At 41.2% G+C, this 18,221-nt stretch overlaps 1 protein-coding gene across 1 annotated transcript in view; it reads left to right on the forward strand.

Annotated features, from left to right (window-relative positions):
• Positions 1-1,884: 1,884 nt before the first annotated feature.
• unc5db (unc-5 netrin receptor Db) overlaps positions 1,885-18,221 on the forward strand; it is a 335,673-nt gene continuing 319,336 nt past the window's right edge. Inside the window, 1 exon segment of the mRNA XM_031296590.2 lies at positions 1,885-2,281. Coding sequence (XP_031152450.2) covers positions 2,197-2,281 — 85 coding nt within the window. The 5' untranslated portion in view covers positions 1,885-2,196.

Below are 18,221 nucleotides of genomic sequence, written 5' to 3' on the forward strand. Positions count from 1 at the left end.
TAATTATTCTATTTTAAAACAATATCCATTCTTACTCCCTTTGTGGCTATTAATGAATGTTGCTCAATTAAATACTTTATATAACCCTATATAATTAACTGTAGCTTAATCTGACAAGCTACAGGCAAAAGCTAAAGTACATTGTTCTTCTGGCAGTTATTACAGCTCTCATACTTTTATTTTGACACGTTAATGTTACTTCCTGTCCAGAGCGCATTGGTTTTAGTCAACTTTCTTCTTAACACGTAAGACCAATATTGCACAGAATGTGAAGTATTGCACTACACTACAGGGTCCAGTTTAATACAAAGGGTCCATGTATCAGACACTTTACTATCTTGAGGCCTAAAGATACTATCTCGTGAGGCCACGAGATACTATCTTGAGGCCACGAGATAGTATCTTGAGGCCACGAGATACTATCTTGAGGCCACGAGATAGTTATAATTAATTTTTTTTGACAAAGTGGGACCAGGGGGGCTCCGTAGAGGATGGCTCATTTGATGAAAATTAGTTTGTAGCTCGTTGTTAACCTAACTACGTTAGGAAAGATGTGTCGTTTGTGATTTAATAACATTTCGCTAGAGTAATGATCCCGGAAGTTCAAATCTGTGAATATCTTTCTAACTTTGCGCACGTTTATAAAACCGAGGGCACGGATTATGAATCCGTACGAACAGTTTATAAAACCGAGGGAAGAGATTTTTATTCTGTGCGCACGGTTTAGTTTTTTTTCCTCAGCTGACCCCAGGGGGGCTCCGTATGAAAAAGATGGGTTAACCAGTATTTTGGTCAACACAAAAACTGAAATGGGTTGCCCACTTTGCCCAGCTGTTAATCTAGTTTTGCTGCAGGGCCACTTTTATTCACATGGTCATGTTTTATAAAAATAAATTAAATTGTGACAGAAATCAAAGCATAATCTGTGCCCCAAATACATCTAAAGATTCTGTCGTTTTTAATTATGACTGAACTGAATATGATTATAACAGAACAAGAATGTCAAGAAACACTTCTTACAAATGTACTTGGCAGCCAGGAGTATTGATGGCCAGTGTGTGCTCTGCTCTGCCTGTGATTGAGGAGGAAATAATAAGATACTACACTGACCACATATAAACTTTTGAAATGTATCACCAGGTATGGACATTTTACTGGACTATCAGACACAGCTTTGTCACATTTAATGATTAAGTAAAACTAACTCCTTGCATACAGTGTTTCTACTCGGCCAATAATCCCTAAACTTAACTGTATAGCAATGACCAGGGGCGATTCTAGGATCAGACCTTTAGGGCCTCAGCCCCTAATGAGAATGTGACATGGATACAGTGCCTTGCAAAATTGTTAACCCCCCCTGCTAAATCAGTAATTTCACTGGATAACAATGCATGTATGTATTTATTATTATAACAGAGGATAAATGCAAAATATTGAACATATGAAAAAACTACGAAAGTCCCTTTATGGACTACCAGAATCAAATGAAATGATAATGATATGTAAACAATAAATAAGTAAAAAATAAAACTTTCCTTGACTGGGTTACAGGTGCATAGCATTGGCGACAGCGACACAGGATATTAAACCTGTTTGTTTGAACCTGTAATTGTTTGCCCTCTGTCACTAACAGACAAGTTCGCAATATCTCACTTGAAGCACTAAAATTGATTTAAAAAAATGTTTTTATTATTATAATTTTTAGGGGGGCTGAGATGAAATTTAGGGTCTAAAATCGCCACGACCCTGCAGTCTTAGACTTATGACTGATGCATTACAGTTGTAAGAAATGTTTGAGTGATTAGGCTTACATGTAGCCTACCTCTCGGTCTCCTCCTCTCTGCCTTTCTCACACTGCCATTGGTTAGCATTAGGCAGGCTCCGGGATGATGATGCCTGGAAAGGGGGGTAAACTCGGAGTGCACGTCTCTCCTGCAGCGAACACACGAACAGCAAAAGTGAAGTGAAGATGCTTCTTCCCTTTCGATTAACAGTTCAGCTCGTGAGCCAGTCACTTCTTCTTCTTTTTCTTCTTCCTTTTCTTCTTGTACAAGAGCGCCAAACTCTCCCCTTTCCTGGCTTACAGGAGGAACTTGTGCAGCCGGGCTCGTCCAGCTCGGAGGAGGCGAGAGGAGGCACCAGAGATCCGGAGCATTGTCCCCCCTATAGCGTATCGGTGGAGAGCTACGCATCGTTATGGATGCGCTGACAAAAGGACGTTACCTCTCCACGACGGGCCTCTTGCTCCTTGTATATTACACAGTCTCAGTGATCTCCAAAGGTAAGATCAATGTGTCAATGTGTATGCTTGGCTACTTTCTGTCTCACAGGATTTAAAACGCCATTTCCTGCTGTTCTTGTTGAGCCATTACCGTGGTTACGCACCACTTGTCACGGTTTATTCGTATTGTATTGTTGGATATTCCTGAATGTTCGCAAATATACCACTGTGCACATTCAATTTTCAACGTGTTTTTGATTCATACTCGGGACTTAGCCTACTCGTCACAGTTTCAGCTTTCTCTTTCTTCCCCAATGCGCAGCAGAGGTTCTGATATTGATTCATCAAGCCGCAGCTCACACTGTCAAGTTCCCAATCTTTTTCCATACACCCCTCAAATCGAAGATAATTGCCCCGTTTTCACTCAGTTCTCGCAGTCTTTAATGAATCCATCATCATGACGGCGCTGCATTCAGTAGTAGGCTTTGATACAGGCACGCCTGTGCAACAGGCATGTCAACGTATTTTTTTGGAGTTAAATGTGCTGATTCCTTGGATGTCTGTCTTCATTTTTAAAACTATCCACTCCCGTATATCCTGAACTGGATACACTTTCAGGGAAAATAAGGGAGTATGAAAAGCTGTTTGTTCGGGGCAAAAGGACAGGCATTTATGTTATGTTCAAGCATAAAATAAGAAAAGCATTGCCACTGACACCATAAACGATTTTAGAAAGGAGAGGAGAGCTGGATATCAGTTGGGTGCCATGCATTTTGAGGCGGCATTGTGACAATTTGTCTAAAGCCATATGCCCATGTTAACAATACAGATAATGAACATGTTTTACATATTTTGTAGGTAGAAATAGGCCTACACTTGTGTTAATTAACATTAGAATAAACATAACATGAACTTGGCATGCAGCTTCAACTTCACTATAGCTGCCAGGAATATCAAGTTTATTTCCTGTGATCTGTCTGCTCATGGAAAGCCATGAACAGCCTCATGGAAGTGATATTTGACATTTTTTCATAAACAAACAAAATTTGCAAGTAATTTGATGTTTTCAAAGTCATACTATTAAGCTGTGACAGAATCCATATTCTGTTAGCAGCACATTTGATCACTCGTTCACAGAGCACACACTTTGCATCTTCATTGTTCAATCTTCTGAAGTATTTCCTCGCAAAGCTGGTGGCAGACATTGTGTTGTGTTGGCTGATTTAGATTGTAGAGCCTATATTAGATAATTTTTTGGTGAGCAAAAAGGAACCGTTGTGCTGCTGAGTTTTCTATTCCTTCCGACTCAGAGAATTGCATCCATGTGTGAGGACGTAAAGGACTCACATAAAGGAATTAAAAATGTCTGCACTGATACGCATATTTTGTACATATCAGCCTATTTGTTTACGTCTAGAATGTAACTAGTTTGTTTGATTTGAAATCAGAGAATGTTTGGTATTTTTGCTTAAAAATTATTGAAATGATACTCAATAAAGATATGTGTTCTGTCCATTGACCAATAAATCAATCAATCAATCAATCAATCAATCAATCAATCAATCAATCAATCAATCAATCAATTATTTTAGCTTCAGACGCAGCTGCATAAAAATCTCACTTAATGCTTGAAATCTTGATTGCATCCATCATGTCTGCAGGAATCAAAGTGGCCTTGCCATTCATCATGTCTGCAGGAATCAAAGTGGCATTGCCAGCCCCCTTATGTACAGCACAAACGGCTTCAGGGTTGCCATTTCTCTGCATGTCACATCATTCTCAAAGGCCATACATGTAACAACAGGTGTCACACGGACCCCACAGCTTGACTCTTTGAACCAAACAGCAGCAAACACAGCGTTACAGCCACAGCAACACTTGCCAGTGCTAGCTAGCTAGATTTAATTAATTAAGCTCTTAAGGATCATTGGTGATTTCCGCAGGCCCCATTGGATGGAAACAAGACTCATGCGTCACAGCTGTGAGTAAGCATGGTGTGGCCCAGAGGGAAACTTTAAAAGGCTTTTCAATCTTGTTTCACAGGACAAGTCATGAAACATATTGGAACTATTTTAAGATGCAGCTTCCTAAGCAGTGATATTAGATGTGACTTTCTTATAGATCAGGTATTGATTATTACCATATACCATTTTCTTCCAATGAAGCCCTACTTAGAGATGCAAAAAGGCTAACTGAATGCACTGATATGTAATATCCCTTATAATCTGGCTTTGGATGTATTTGGTATTTGATTTGATTGACTTGATTTATATGATGTGTAATTTAGTAAGAAAGCGGGTGTATAGAGGAAAATAAATAATAAGGAAATGGATTATCTGATATTTGATTGAGGATTGTTGTTGTCACCCAGGTCATTTGCCAATTATTTAACATGCTCTGCTGTACGTTTTCCTAATGCTATGTGTGATTATAAAAATATGTTATGAGATTAGGGTATAGAGCCGCTGATGTTTTCCTTGCTGGAAAGAGTCAGATTGCACACATGCTGGGACCCCTGGTGGTCACCTAATTTGATAAACATTAGAAGCAAACAGCATCTTCTAGCTCCACAGATGCACAATTATGTCAAGACTCGCTGAAGTAATAATCGCCACATGGTGTGTAATGCCGTGTCTCTCTCTTTTCTGACACGTGGACTCGTCAATTGTCCCTTAGGCTTTTGTACACCCTTGACCTTGCACTGCATATTGTACAAAAGATGCACAAAACTGTGGCTACTTTTGTTTTCTAGAAAATAAATCTCAAGTTTTTATCTTATTTTGCTGTGTACACGGCTTTCATGAAAACAGACAAAGGTCAAATCAGTTGTTTTCCCTCAGAGAAAGTTAAGGGGCACTTATATTTTTCCCTGCCGATCCCAAAATGAATCATCATAGTCAGGCTGCCTTAGGTGACAACTTGCGCAGTTCAGTGCCCAGATTTACATTTAAATGAAACCAAATGGCTGAACATTCAGAAATGATATACAGTAATGATGATGGTAATAAAAGCAAAGTCCTCTTTCATATTGGACTGGCTCCTGCTTGGGATTGCTGTCATTTGGGGACTTTGCAGGTACAGTCAGTGAGTTATGTATTTGCTATGTCAAGACTACTGTATTACCTTCACATTTCAACGAGTGAATTCATCAATGTGGTGCTTTGTAGTCAGCAATCAGCCCAGCAGGTCATTGTGTTCTACTGTCCGCTATGTAGCTGAATGGTACAGACATTCAACTTTGTCCAGCGTCTGTGTGTCATCTGTAGCTGTAAATTTATGCTGCAAAGGCCCTGACACATTCAAGGTGTCTAATGACCATAGAGTGTAAAAATAGCGGATGTTGCATCTATGATGTTACCCATTGGTTTGTGGACTGCCGTTTTGAAGCCTCGAGTTTGGCGATATGGGCGTTGCCATCTTGTCTTTTTTGCAGCCGGATGTGATGATTTATGATGACATGGTGGAGCTGGGGAGGATGACGAGGCCAAGCCGGTGTTGTTTACGGTTGCAAGGGCGTTGCGCTAAGCCTCGCCATTGCATTATACTAAGCCTTTGGGTACTGCCACCATTCATCTGCATATACTGCAGTATAGAAAATCGGCAAGCTTTCCCTCAAGTTACCAGCTAGCGGTAGCAGTAGCTAGCTAGCTTGGTTGGCATAACGCTGAACAAGACAAGACAGCATCCTCTACTTTATCATCAATTCTAAAATTAATGGGACCATAATTTACAAAATGTACATTATGCTGTATTGAAGACTTGAAAGTAGCAATTGAGGCATAAACTCGTAGTAGGGCAATTTTCCCATAGACCTTTATAGAAACAGATTTCTTTTTAAAACTAGTGGTGTTGCCCCTGCTGGAAATTAGATAGAATGCAGATTTAAGGCACTTTCGCATTGGCTTTACTTTTCAGACCCGGAAGCTTTGTCCATTATTTTTACTCTCTATGCTAATAGTCTAGTTCCAAACCTGTGTAGTTGGGATCATCTGTGGATGTCATCTTCTTATACCCAAGCAAGAAAACAGAAAACCCAAATGCCGTGGATAAGCTGTAGGTTGTTTTCAGTCAACTTACATGAATAAAAACTTAAAAAAATGACTATAATGTATAAGATGTTTCTGGTAGTGAGGAATTCATATGTGCAAAAATAGTCATTTTCATATTTTACAACAACACTAGTGTGTACAAGTCACAGAGGTGTGGGATACATTGATTAACAGACAGAATTAATGTGCAATGTTTTTGATAAACGATTAATCATAATTGTTTTTAACATTCAAGATTCTTAAATGTAAGGATTCTGTCTATTAGGTATCACTTTAAATTGAATATCTTCAGGTTTTTGTTATTTCTTGACCTAGTTTGACCAATAAATTCCTCATAACTTAAGGTGTACTTATAATTTTTCAGGGCTTTAAACTGCATGTCACAGTCCTCCTCAGCAGATGAAGTTTGCCTAGACTGAGGAAAACCATGAGATGCAGTTTAAATCTGCAGAAAAAGCTAGTAAGTGAACTTTGAGTCTAGATATAATAGTCCAGAAATTTAAAGATATCATTAGTCTCAGCTGCAGATGGGACAAAACTGTTTTTGTGGCCTGAGGTTTTGGTCCTGATGCACCGTCTCCTGCCAGAAGGGAGTGAGTCAAAAGGTTTGTGTCCAGGGTTGGAGGGGTCGGCCACAATCTTTTAGGGTCCTGGATAGGGCTGAACGATTTTTGAAAATAATCTAATTGCGATTTTTTTCCAAAATATTGCGATTGCGATTCGATTATTTTTTTAAGCTCTTTGTCTTCTGTATTATTCAACAAAGACAAACAATAAATCATTTTATAGTATGAACAACACACAATTACACACTAGACAGTTACAAAAGTAAAAATATAGTATATACACACACACACACACACACAACAGTGTATTTTTTTTTTTACAGTGCACAGAGAGGAGCTGCCTCCAGCCCCTCCCCCTCGTGAAGTTGCGTGCTGCCGAGTGCACTTGCTCAGAGAGGCTATCGTTACGTTAGCTAGTTGCTGGTGTTCTTGCCGTGGGATTAACTGTACTAATAAAACCGTTGAAACACCGCGGCCACGCTGCTGTGAAAGCTCCCCGAACGTCATTAATCAGAGTCTGGTTGTTACCCCTCTCAGTGGCAGCTCCTCCACTCATATCTTTATAACGGAGCTAACCGGAGCTAACCGGAGCTAACCGGAGCTAACCGCTAATCAGAGCTAGCTAATAGTTGCCAACCGAGCCTTCAGTTCTGCGTGTCTGTATCCATTAACTGCATGTATGGACTCGAACCAGAATAAAACCCTTCAGTTTATTAAAATGGCTGTAAAAGTTTTAAACTACAACTCAGAGTTGTTTGAATGACAGAAATCAGCTCAAGGTACAGTGTAGCGTTAGCGTGCTAAGTTGATGCTTTCTCTGCGGAGTGCAGACTGATTAGTCATGTGACCAAATCGCAGCCTTTGCGATTAGGAAATCACGTTTTAACATATCGCGATATTATCGCAAATGCAATTAATCGTTCAGCCCTAGTCCTGGAGGTGTACAGGTCCTAGCGAGTTGGCAGATTGTGAATGCAGTCTGCCCTTGTCCTTGGCAACAGTGTATCAGATGGTGATGGAGGTGAGGATGTACTCAATGATGGCAGTGTGAAAGTAAGCCATCATGGTCTTTGCCGCAAAAAGTTCATCCTCTGTTGTGCTTTCTTTTTTTTTGTGATGAACAATTTTTATTTTTTAACAACATACAAAACATATAACTTGCAACATGAACACACCCCTCACCCCCCTCCCCTTCGTCATCACCACCCACCTAGTCTATATCCACGACTTTCCACCTCCGCAGTGCTGTGGAGGTAGTTCTGGCAATGCGAGACTACCACCCACCCAGACAAAAATCAAGAAAAGATGACACAGTAACTACAATATTCAAGACCATTCAACAAAATAGTAACAAAATAGACCATAAACTAAATAAACATATGTATAAATGACACCATAAGCCCATCATACACGTCTCTCCCCAGCACAAAGCTTCTTAGGAGCCCTCCAGAAAGCTCAGGTACTTTCCCCATTTTCTAGTATAGACATCCCTAGCCATCTCACAAGCCCACTCCTGGATGGATGTTTATGGTCTTAACCCCGCTTGCCTGCACTTCCTATTGGGGGAGCTGTGTTAATAGACCTCGGCAGTGCTGTTGTATTCGGTCTTGTCACAAAATTGACCACATTTTTATTCAGTGTTGTCTCGGTCTCAGACAAAAAGGACAGGATTTAACACCAAAATTGCGGAATATCACTTGAATCCCTGTACACTGATTTATTTGCATTTGCAGTGCATACATCAATGCTGATGTAAGCTCCGACATTTACCACCCACTGCGCGGTACCGCTCCCTCACTTGGGCGAGAGAGGTAATGTAGAGACAGCAGAGAGAGAAGACTCTTTCTTTGAAAAAAATTACGTATAGGCTAGTAAATATATAACTATTTACCTCATAAAAACAAATAGTGCTTGTGTCAGTGTTGTGAGCCCATCTGTCTCTGGCTCCCTCATCACTCAATATTTCCCACACTGGGTGTTAGATAGTTAGATACCCCCCCTTTAATGGAAGTCTTATCACCTAGATATGATTCAGTGTAAACAAAAAAAGACAGAGAGGAGTAAGGGAGACCCTGTAAGGGGCTGAGGCAATAATAATGTTATAATTGACACTTTGTTTACATTTCTGAATGTGCATTAGTTAAGCACCATTCAATTAAAATGTGACTGTGAACTAAAATTAACAGCACATTGTAGTTTCTGTATGTATCCCCAAAGCATTATCAGTAAAACAGTTAAAATGGGGAAATGTGAAAAATTGCGTTGCAGGTGGATTTAAGGTGTGTGCCCCTACATTTTCTGCCTGTGCACCTAAAAATGTTTAGTTAGGGGCTACAGTGCTCCTAGTAAAAAAAGTTAGTCCGGAGTCCTGAAATAATCTTGGACTGAATGGAACCTGGGTCTCTGCAATCCGACATAGGTTATCATCTATCCTGTATCATGTATAAAATTCCTGGACCTTATCACAGGACCATAGGACATGAAATAATTGGCCGTCCTCTGTATTACATTTCCAACAATTTTGTGTCTGGAGGGAGTCCAATAGAAGTGATACATAATTTTGAACTGAATGAGGTGCACCCTCACATCGTGTGACATAGTTTTAATATTCCTACAGATTCTGTCCCACTTCTCATCATCCAGTGTAATACTCAGATCCCTTTCCCGTGTCTTTTTGAGGGCTGTCCAGGCTCCATCCACCAGGTTCTGCATAAGCATAGAATACCCAGAAGCCTCATGACCTTGTCCATTGTTGTGCTTTCTTGATGTTGCTGATGTTCAGCTCCCACTTGAGGTCCTGGGAGATGATGGAGCCCATGGTGATGATGATGCCCAGGAAGCGGAAGACTGGGAGGCGACTGGGGAGTCAAACAGAGTGGAGGGGACGGGAAGGGGTGCTTTCTTCTTAAAATCCTAAACCAAGTCAAGTCAACTTTATTTTTAATTCTGCAATATGTGCCTGACATACAGAGCAATTGAAAATACGTTTCTCTCCGACCCACGGTGCAATAAGGACACGTACAAGTATAATATAAAAGATAAGAAATATATACAAATAAAGATAAAAAAGATATGTACAAATAAGATAAATAAAAATAAGTAATATATACAATACAGTAATACATTCTAAATAGTCTTCAAAAAAGAGCGAGACAAGGTGCAATGTGTCTGTGATAAGGTTTATTGAGATCTGTATTCATATTTCATTCAATATTTTTTTATTTTTTTTTACACAAATTTAGGGTAGCAATGATCCAATCTAATTGGGTTTGCATTGTTAAGTGAAAATATAGCCATTAATATGAAGTGCAAGGGTCAAAACAACAGCCAGACAGCATTAGCAAAATATATTATATTGCAAATATCCATGGAATATTCATAAATCATAAATAATAGATTAGAACAGCTAAGTAGAAAAAGTAGTTTTTCTATCCCTGTTTGGGTGATATTACTTGTACAACCACCTAACCACACACATAACCGTAATACATATACAAAACAGTGCTTAAATATTCATAGCTATTAATTGAAAAACATCTTTATTTCTGTAATATGATGAAGGTTCTTACATGTGCTCCAAATAAACACTTTACTTGTACTGAGCAATTACTCATAAGCATTATAACAAGTAGTACACGGTCTTTATGAAAAAGCAGCTCTAATGTGCTTTTTTTTTCTCACATGGTCTTTGCTGTAGAGCAAATGCTGGCACTACATTATTGTGGTAATATACTCCCAATTTAGAGGTGTCAGGTTGCACAGGTTCCATTAACTTCTTCATATCTGTGTTTACAGATGGTGCGCACCAGTGTGTGTGTGTGAGTGTGTGTGAGTGTGTGAGTGTGTGTGTGACTGGGCCCATAGTAATTAGGAAACTATTTTTTTATTATATTTGATAGCATCTGGGTGTGAGCTTCCATAGAATCAGAGTCAAGTGATAGGCGAGGCCTCATCTCTTATCAAGTCGGAGAGAATTCAATATTGTTATCGAAAAACATGTCCCCTTGATGTATGGGCCATGGCTGAAATCTATGTCAGCTGATCTTAAGTAAATGGCCTTTTGGAGTTTCTAAGCAAATCTCACAGTCTATCTTATAGAAATAAAATGGATAGAAATACCATTGAACTGTTTGCCGTTGTCATTTGATTAGTACAAAACAAAATGGCAATTGTTATTTGTTATGGTGACAACATGTAGGGTCGTAAAATGTGTCGCAGCTCGTTGGGAGGAGAGTGGCGAGACACAGCTCGAAAGACGTTCTCCGGAGCGGCAGGGAGTGAGGACGAGGGACAGTTAGACCCAGAGGCAGTGGGGCAGCGAACCATAAGACCCAGTCCACTGTTCAGCTCATTCTCTGTAACCAGTGTAGCATGAAAGCAAGGCGGAACCAGCAAGTTCTTAGTTGGCCACACCCCACCTGTTACAGAAAACAAACCAAACAAAGCTGTCACTCTTCTGGCGATAGCAATGTGCTTTGTGTGGATGAAGCATTAAGTTCTTAAATTTGACTAATTTAGCGGCTGGCTCTCTGGGATTGAATCCGACCTGTGACGGCTTTCCTGCATGTCTTCCCCTCTCTCTCTCTCTCTCACCTTTCATATCTCACCTTTCCTATCTCAGCTTTCCTATCGAATAAAGGCAGAAATGCCCAAAAAATAAAAACAAATAATTGTAGAATCCCTGCACTCTACTGTGGCTATTAGCAACAGTTGTTTAATATTTAAAAATAAATTTTGGGCAACACTGTCATAAGGGAAAACTGATCATGTTGATTCGATCTACTACAAAAGTAAATCAATAACTCTCTGAAAGTTTGTGTGCACATGGGCTCAAAAGCCACTTGCGTTAGAGAAGATGTGGTTGCAGGAGAAAGTCTGAAGAAAAAGTGTGGCAGTGGATCTCAGCCACAGGGTCAGGGGACACAGACAGGAACATGCAGGGGACAAGTAACAGAAGGGAAAAAAAGAAGACGTCTAGTGTTGTCTCTCCCTAAAGGACTTGGTCTGAGAGCAGTGTCAAAGATCACTCTGACCATTCCCTCATCCTAAACTTTCTGACGTTTTATTCTCCTGAACTAATCTTTTCCTTTTGGACATTAAATATCCTTATTTTCAATACCCAATTCTTCTGTAATTGAAACCTAGAGATATTTAGCTGAATGTAGAGTCAGAATCATTTGTTGCATACATAAACAAACTACACCATTAATAAGAATAATGTCAGTGGGGGTCCGGGGCCTTGTTGGTGAGGCTGACTGCAGAGAGGAAGAAACTATTTGTATGGCGTCAGGTTATGGCCCTGATGGACCGCAGCCTCCTGCCAGAGGTGAGAGGTTCAAACTGCTTGTGTCCGGGGTGAGTGGGATCGGCTTCAATCTTTCCTGACTGCCTCAGTGTCCTGGAGGCGTACAGGTCCCAGAGAGACGGCAGATTGCAGCCAATCATCTTAGCAGTGGCTGCAGCATACCAGATGGTGATGGAGCAGGTGAGAATGGACTCAATGATGGCAGTGTAGAAGTGCACCATCATTGTCTTTGGCAGGTTGAACTTCTTCAGCTGCTGCAGAAAGTACATCCTGTGCTGGGCTTTTTTGATGAGGGAGCTGATGTTAAGCTCCCACTTGAGGTCCTGGGAGATGATGGAGCTCAGGAAGCGGAAGGACTCAGTGTTGACTGTGAAGTTACCCAGGGTAATGGGGGCGGGTAGGGCTGTGTCCTTCCTAAAGTCCACAACCATTTCCACTGTCTTTAGAGTGTTTAGCTCCAGGTTGTTCTGACTGCACCAGGTCACCAAGTGACCAAGTGAGTGTAGGCGGACTCATCCCCACCAGAGATAAATCCAATTAGGGTGGTGTCGTCCGCAAACTTCAGGAGCTTGACGCACTGTTGGCTAGAGGTGCAGCTGTTGGTGTACAGAGGGGAAAGGATACAGCCTTGGTGGGAACTGGTGCTGATGGTCAGAGAGTCAGAGATATGTTTCCCCAGCTTCACATGCTGCTTCCGGTCAGACAGGAAGTCTAACCCAACTGCAGGTGGAGTCAGGCACCTGCAGCTGGGACAGCTTTTCCTATAGCAGAGCCGGTAGGATGGTGTTGAAGGCAGAGCTAAAGTCCACAAACAGGATCCTGGCATAGGTTCCTGAGGAGTCAAGGTGCTGTAGGATGAAATGTAGAGCCATGTTGACTGTGTCGTCTACAGACCTGTTGGCTCTATAGGCGAACTGCAAGAGATCCATGAGTAGGTTGGTGAGGGATTTGAGGTGAGCCTGAACAAGGCGCTCAAAAGAATTCATGACCACAGAAGTCAGGGTGACGGGTCTGTAGTCATTTAGTCCTATGAGCCTTGTTTTCTTGAGGACAGGGATGATGGTGGAGAACTTGAAGCAGGCTGGTACATGGCATGTCTGTGTTAAAGATGTCTGTGAACAGCGGAGACAGCTGATCAGCGCAGTGCTTCAGGGCGAAGGGAGAGACAGAGTCTGGTCCGGGTGCTTTGTGAAGGTCTGTTGACTTGTCTTTCCTGAATAGAGAGGATTGTTGTTGTGGAGGGGGGAGGCTTTTTTATTTGTAGTTGGTCTGAGCCCCTTCCAGACAGAAGCAGAGTAGTTAGCTGAAAACTGTTGTTGGAGTTTCTCAGTGTACAGTCTATAGCATCTCTCACAGCGTTGCTAAACCTGTATTTTGACTCTTTAAACCAGTCCCTGTCTCCACTCCTTAACGCTTCATCCTTCACCAACCTTAGCCGTCTAAGTTTGGCTGTGAACCAGGGCTTGTCATTATTGTATCTCTTAGTGGTACGTATTGGTATACAGCTGTCCTCACAGAAGCTGATGTATGACATCCAGTCTCTGTGTACTTGTCCAAACTGTTGTTAGCAGTCCTGAAAACATCTCAGTCTGTACAGTCCAAACACGCCTGAAGATCCGCCACAGCGTCACTGGTCCACTTCTTAGATGTCCTCACAACAGGTGTAAAAAGTTTTAGTTTCTGCCCGTATGAGGGAATCAGGTGGACCATGGCGTGGTCTGAGTGTCCCAGTGCAGCGCGGGGGACTGTGTGATATTCATTGCTGACTGTAGTATAAAGGCCCAAACGCACTGAAAACGATAGTTGACGCGCCTCAATTAATGCTTCTGTGGCACACTGCAGGCATCAAATTTGAAGCGCCAACACCACAGAACCAGCAGTATTTTAGAAAACGTTGCTATTTAGGCAAATGTTTTGTATGTTACGGATACCCCTATCAGTGGAGGCTTAAGACTTTCTCCCTTGACGGACAGGGTTGTAAAACCTCCGTCAACCCTGCAGTCACTTTTCATCAGGAAACAGATGATTGATTTTTCTTTTTTGCATAGACAGCACAGGTCACCTCTTTTGATTGGATTTCCAAATAGCGCGCTCTATTTAAACTGCTTTTCCCATCCTACCTTGCTGCATCTCTGCTAGCGCTTGCAACCCACCTCCACCCCAGCTCCTCCTTTTAAATTCATGTTGTCTGACTATATCAATATCGTGGCTGGGTAGCGTTGCATTTCCCCCGACTCATTTCCTGGTTCTCCTTCTCCATAAACAACATGAAATCAAGGAGAGGGTTAACTTTTCCTGCTAAAGATTTCCCACCGTGGTCAGAATACACAGGGGAGACACTTTGTTTCTTTCACTATGACTCTAGAGTCGGTACTCGCTCCGAAGCTAATCACTCTCTCACTTCTCCCTTGCTCTATCACCCACTCCACACACACACACACACACACACACACACACACACACACACACACACACACCAGCTCACAAGTATAAACATCAGGCAACTTACGTAGGCTACGGTGAAAGCTCTGCGTGGAGCCTCCGCAGAACCATAAAACAGGCTTAAGTTTTTCCATACATGCACATGGAAGGGGAGAGAGGTGTGCTCTCCCTGCCTCATGCTTTCCATGTATGCACGTGGAAGTGCGGGGAGGCCCCAGAACAGAGCCATACCGCCAAATACAAATTGCAGATAAATGAATATATTTTGACAAAGTGGTCCTGACTGAACTATATAAATAGAAGACCTCCGTGGTGTGCACCACTATCGGGCTGCTCCCTGGTGTGGACAGTTTCACTGATTAACAATGAACACAGACCTCCATCAGTCAGTGAGAGAGCAGAGAGACAGCAGAGAGACACAGAGACGGACGTGCGGCAAGTGGACAGCAGTTTTGGACGCCTGAATTAATTAAAGGTCCCATATGACACTTAAACTTACAGTATATCTGTACTGTCTATATGTGTCTATTAAACACTAATTTAATAGTAGTCATGTTTCCATCAAGGTAGTTTTATGCACATTTTGAAGTATCGCAGTATTAGAAAATGTTGATGGAAACGGCAAAATTCGTAAAACTTCCTCAAATTCGCAAAAAAAAAAAAAAGAGTTAATGCGCAAAATGGGAGATGGAAACAGCTTTGACGAATAAGTTGTGACGTAGCGAACATGTAACTCACATAACTGTAGTCCCGGTATCCATTGGATGGGGAAATGGGTCCCATCCAGTGCGGCGTACACTTGTGGCACAAGGTACATAGTGGAGTTGCAGTGTGCTATTGCCTGTGCCTCAGCCACGTCGGGTAAATTGACAAATTGGTTCAACAGCTTGAATTGTATGGCCCGCGTATACACAGCGGCTCTGCCACAACCCTGTATTCTGCACAGGTGGCCAACTTGTACAATGCTACCTCTCGCCATTTAGCCAAGGAAATTAGCTTCTTTTTGATTTAGCAAGCCGGTTTGCATCTATAACCGTGCGTAATGTCAACTTGTGACGAAACTACGCTTTGCCTGGTCTAGTTTATTTGCTCCAAACCAGTTGATGGAAATGCTTCTAATTCGCATTCTTTTTTTCTTCTTTTTTGCGACATTTTTAAAAATTCGATAGACTAGTGTTACCAAAACAAAAGAGTTGGGTTGATTTGCCACCCTTTTCTGAGAGCCTTTTTTCTCCCCTCCCATACACGCTTAGATTCGCTGCTAGATGGAATGTTCAGCCCACTACTAATTAATATTCATAAGCTGAACACTCTGATTGGCTAAGCACAGATCAATACACAAGGCGGCCTGGGATCAGATTTTGTTAGGAGGCTCCTGTAAACATGGCGGCGGGATTGGCAAGACCTTACCTTTTGAGCCTGAATACTCAAGTTTAAAGGATTCAGGCGAAGAGAACCACCTAATTTATTTTAGAAGAGGACAGCAGGATGTTTCAGAGTGGTAAGTTGAATTTTTATTTTATTTATGTATGTACCATTTTAGATCAACTCAGCTAGACAAGTGGATAGGAAACACTGGCATAGCAAGCTTCAAGCTTGGTAGCTGCCCAATACATCAATGTTGATGCCTCACTAATCAATGTGTTTCCATGTACATGTGCTGGCTTGGCTTGACTCGGTTTGACTCGGCATGTCAGCCCAGCACGGCAGGGATATGCGTCTCCAGAAACAACCGGCTCTTACCCCCGGTTCTCCCTGGAGCTCTGTGTGCCGCAGTTGCCTGGAAAAGCGGCCGTGAGTAGCACAAACGTCCCCGGTGACGATAACCTTATATTTATTATAGTTTCATAATTTTACGAATATGTAGGATGTTAAGACATTCCTGTTCTTACGTCGCAATGTCTGCTGTTGCTATTTAGAAGCCGGGGAGCCAGAAGTCAAAAGGTGGATAATTTTTTGTTTCTATGATAAAGATATTTCATTTCCTATGCATTCTCCAGTCAGTGCTAAATATTTGAAAACATGCGGGTCGAGCCTTACAGTGAATCGTCCCAAAGACATTACTTTATTTTCCACCGAGAATTAAACAACTTTACGGTTTGAAAAGGAGACTACTTTTCCTGTTTCATGCTTCAGTCGATGTTTAATGTTACTGCAGGTGCTCATGTGGACATTGCAAGCGGATGCCGTCGTCCGAGGTGGAAAATGTGTGCTGCAGGGAGATACCTCAGGTAACGTTATAATTATTATCTGGTTTATATCACTGCACCCACGTAAATAATAAAAAGGTGAAATAAGTTGACTATATGAAGCTTCTGTAGCAGTCCTCTACATTTAAACTATTTAGCCAGTGTTTTCCAACAGATCCTAAATGATAAAAAGTGATAAAATAAAACATTTTATTAGTCACCATTACATTGTCAGCCCACCTTATAAAGTTTAATTTAGTGGAACTCATTTGTGTGTAAATGTTTTCTTGATGTTAAATCAAATTATCCAAAAAGCATAGTTTGGGCTTGTACACATAAAACTAGATAACCAAATTACTTTTGAGGTTTTAATTACTGAACTGTTGCACAGCACCAAGGAGTGCAGGGGCCATAATGGGCAGAAGAAGAAGTTTACAAATGTTGAATTTCATTTTATTTATATTGTCAAATCATAACAGAAGTTATCTTAGCCACAACATTAACATATATAGTAATTATATGAATATGACTAAGTCATAACTAACAACTAGTCATTGTTGCTGTCGCTCCATCTCTGCTGTATATGAATATGACTAAGTCATAACTAACAACTAGTCATTGTTGCTGTCGCTCCATCTCTGCTGCCTGCCTCCGTTATGTCTTGTATGTGCTTTCAATATGGCCTCTGAGACTTTTCTCCTTTCTCTTGTCTCCTTCGTATTGTTTTTTTATTTTTTTTATTTATTATTATATTGGGGTTAAGTGCCTTGCTCAAGGGCACCTCAGTGGTGGTAGGAGGGAGGAAAGTGCTGTTCTTTCACTTTCCCCACCCAGATTTTATCCTGTTAGTCTGGGGATTGAACCGATGACCTCCCGGTCACAAGCTCGCATCTCTAACCTTTAGGCCACCACTGCCCTGTATTAACTGCATGGACTTCTTTAATGCCTTTGCCATTATCTATGCTTGTTTGTTTGTGTGCCACTTCTTTGTATGTTTTAACCCTTTTTGCTTAGGCCTGCTTTTATTATAGATGTAATGTAACTCATTTAAATGTTAACCATTGTATTTTAGGATGCCTATTATCAGCTGGCTGGGGACTACAGCTGGAAATTAGTCGTTGAGGCTAAAGCTGCTCCTTTTACTGTATAGTTAATTAACGGGGACTGTCCACGACATTATAAACTAATAAACTAAACTAAACTAATTATAGCAGTGGGTCTAATAGAATGATATGAACAGTAACAATAATAATAGCAATAACAGCAGCAACGATACTAGAAATATGACTAATAACAGTAGCAGCAGGCACAACCATTGCCGTTACTCCTTCTTGCACTCCTGTCGTTGAGGTTGTCGGTCCAGCTGAGCTCAGACTGGCTACCCTCTCTGAAGACAACAAAAAATTTACATGAAATATTTAAATATTGCTGTTTTAACCTGTAACCTGT

The sequence above is a fragment of the Sander lucioperca genome, chromosome 2 (assembly GCF_008315115.2).
Source record: "Sander lucioperca isolate FBNREF2018 chromosome 2, SLUC_FBN_1.2, whole genome shotgun sequence".
NCBI lineage: Eukaryota > Metazoa > Chordata > Actinopteri > Perciformes > Percidae > Sander > Sander lucioperca.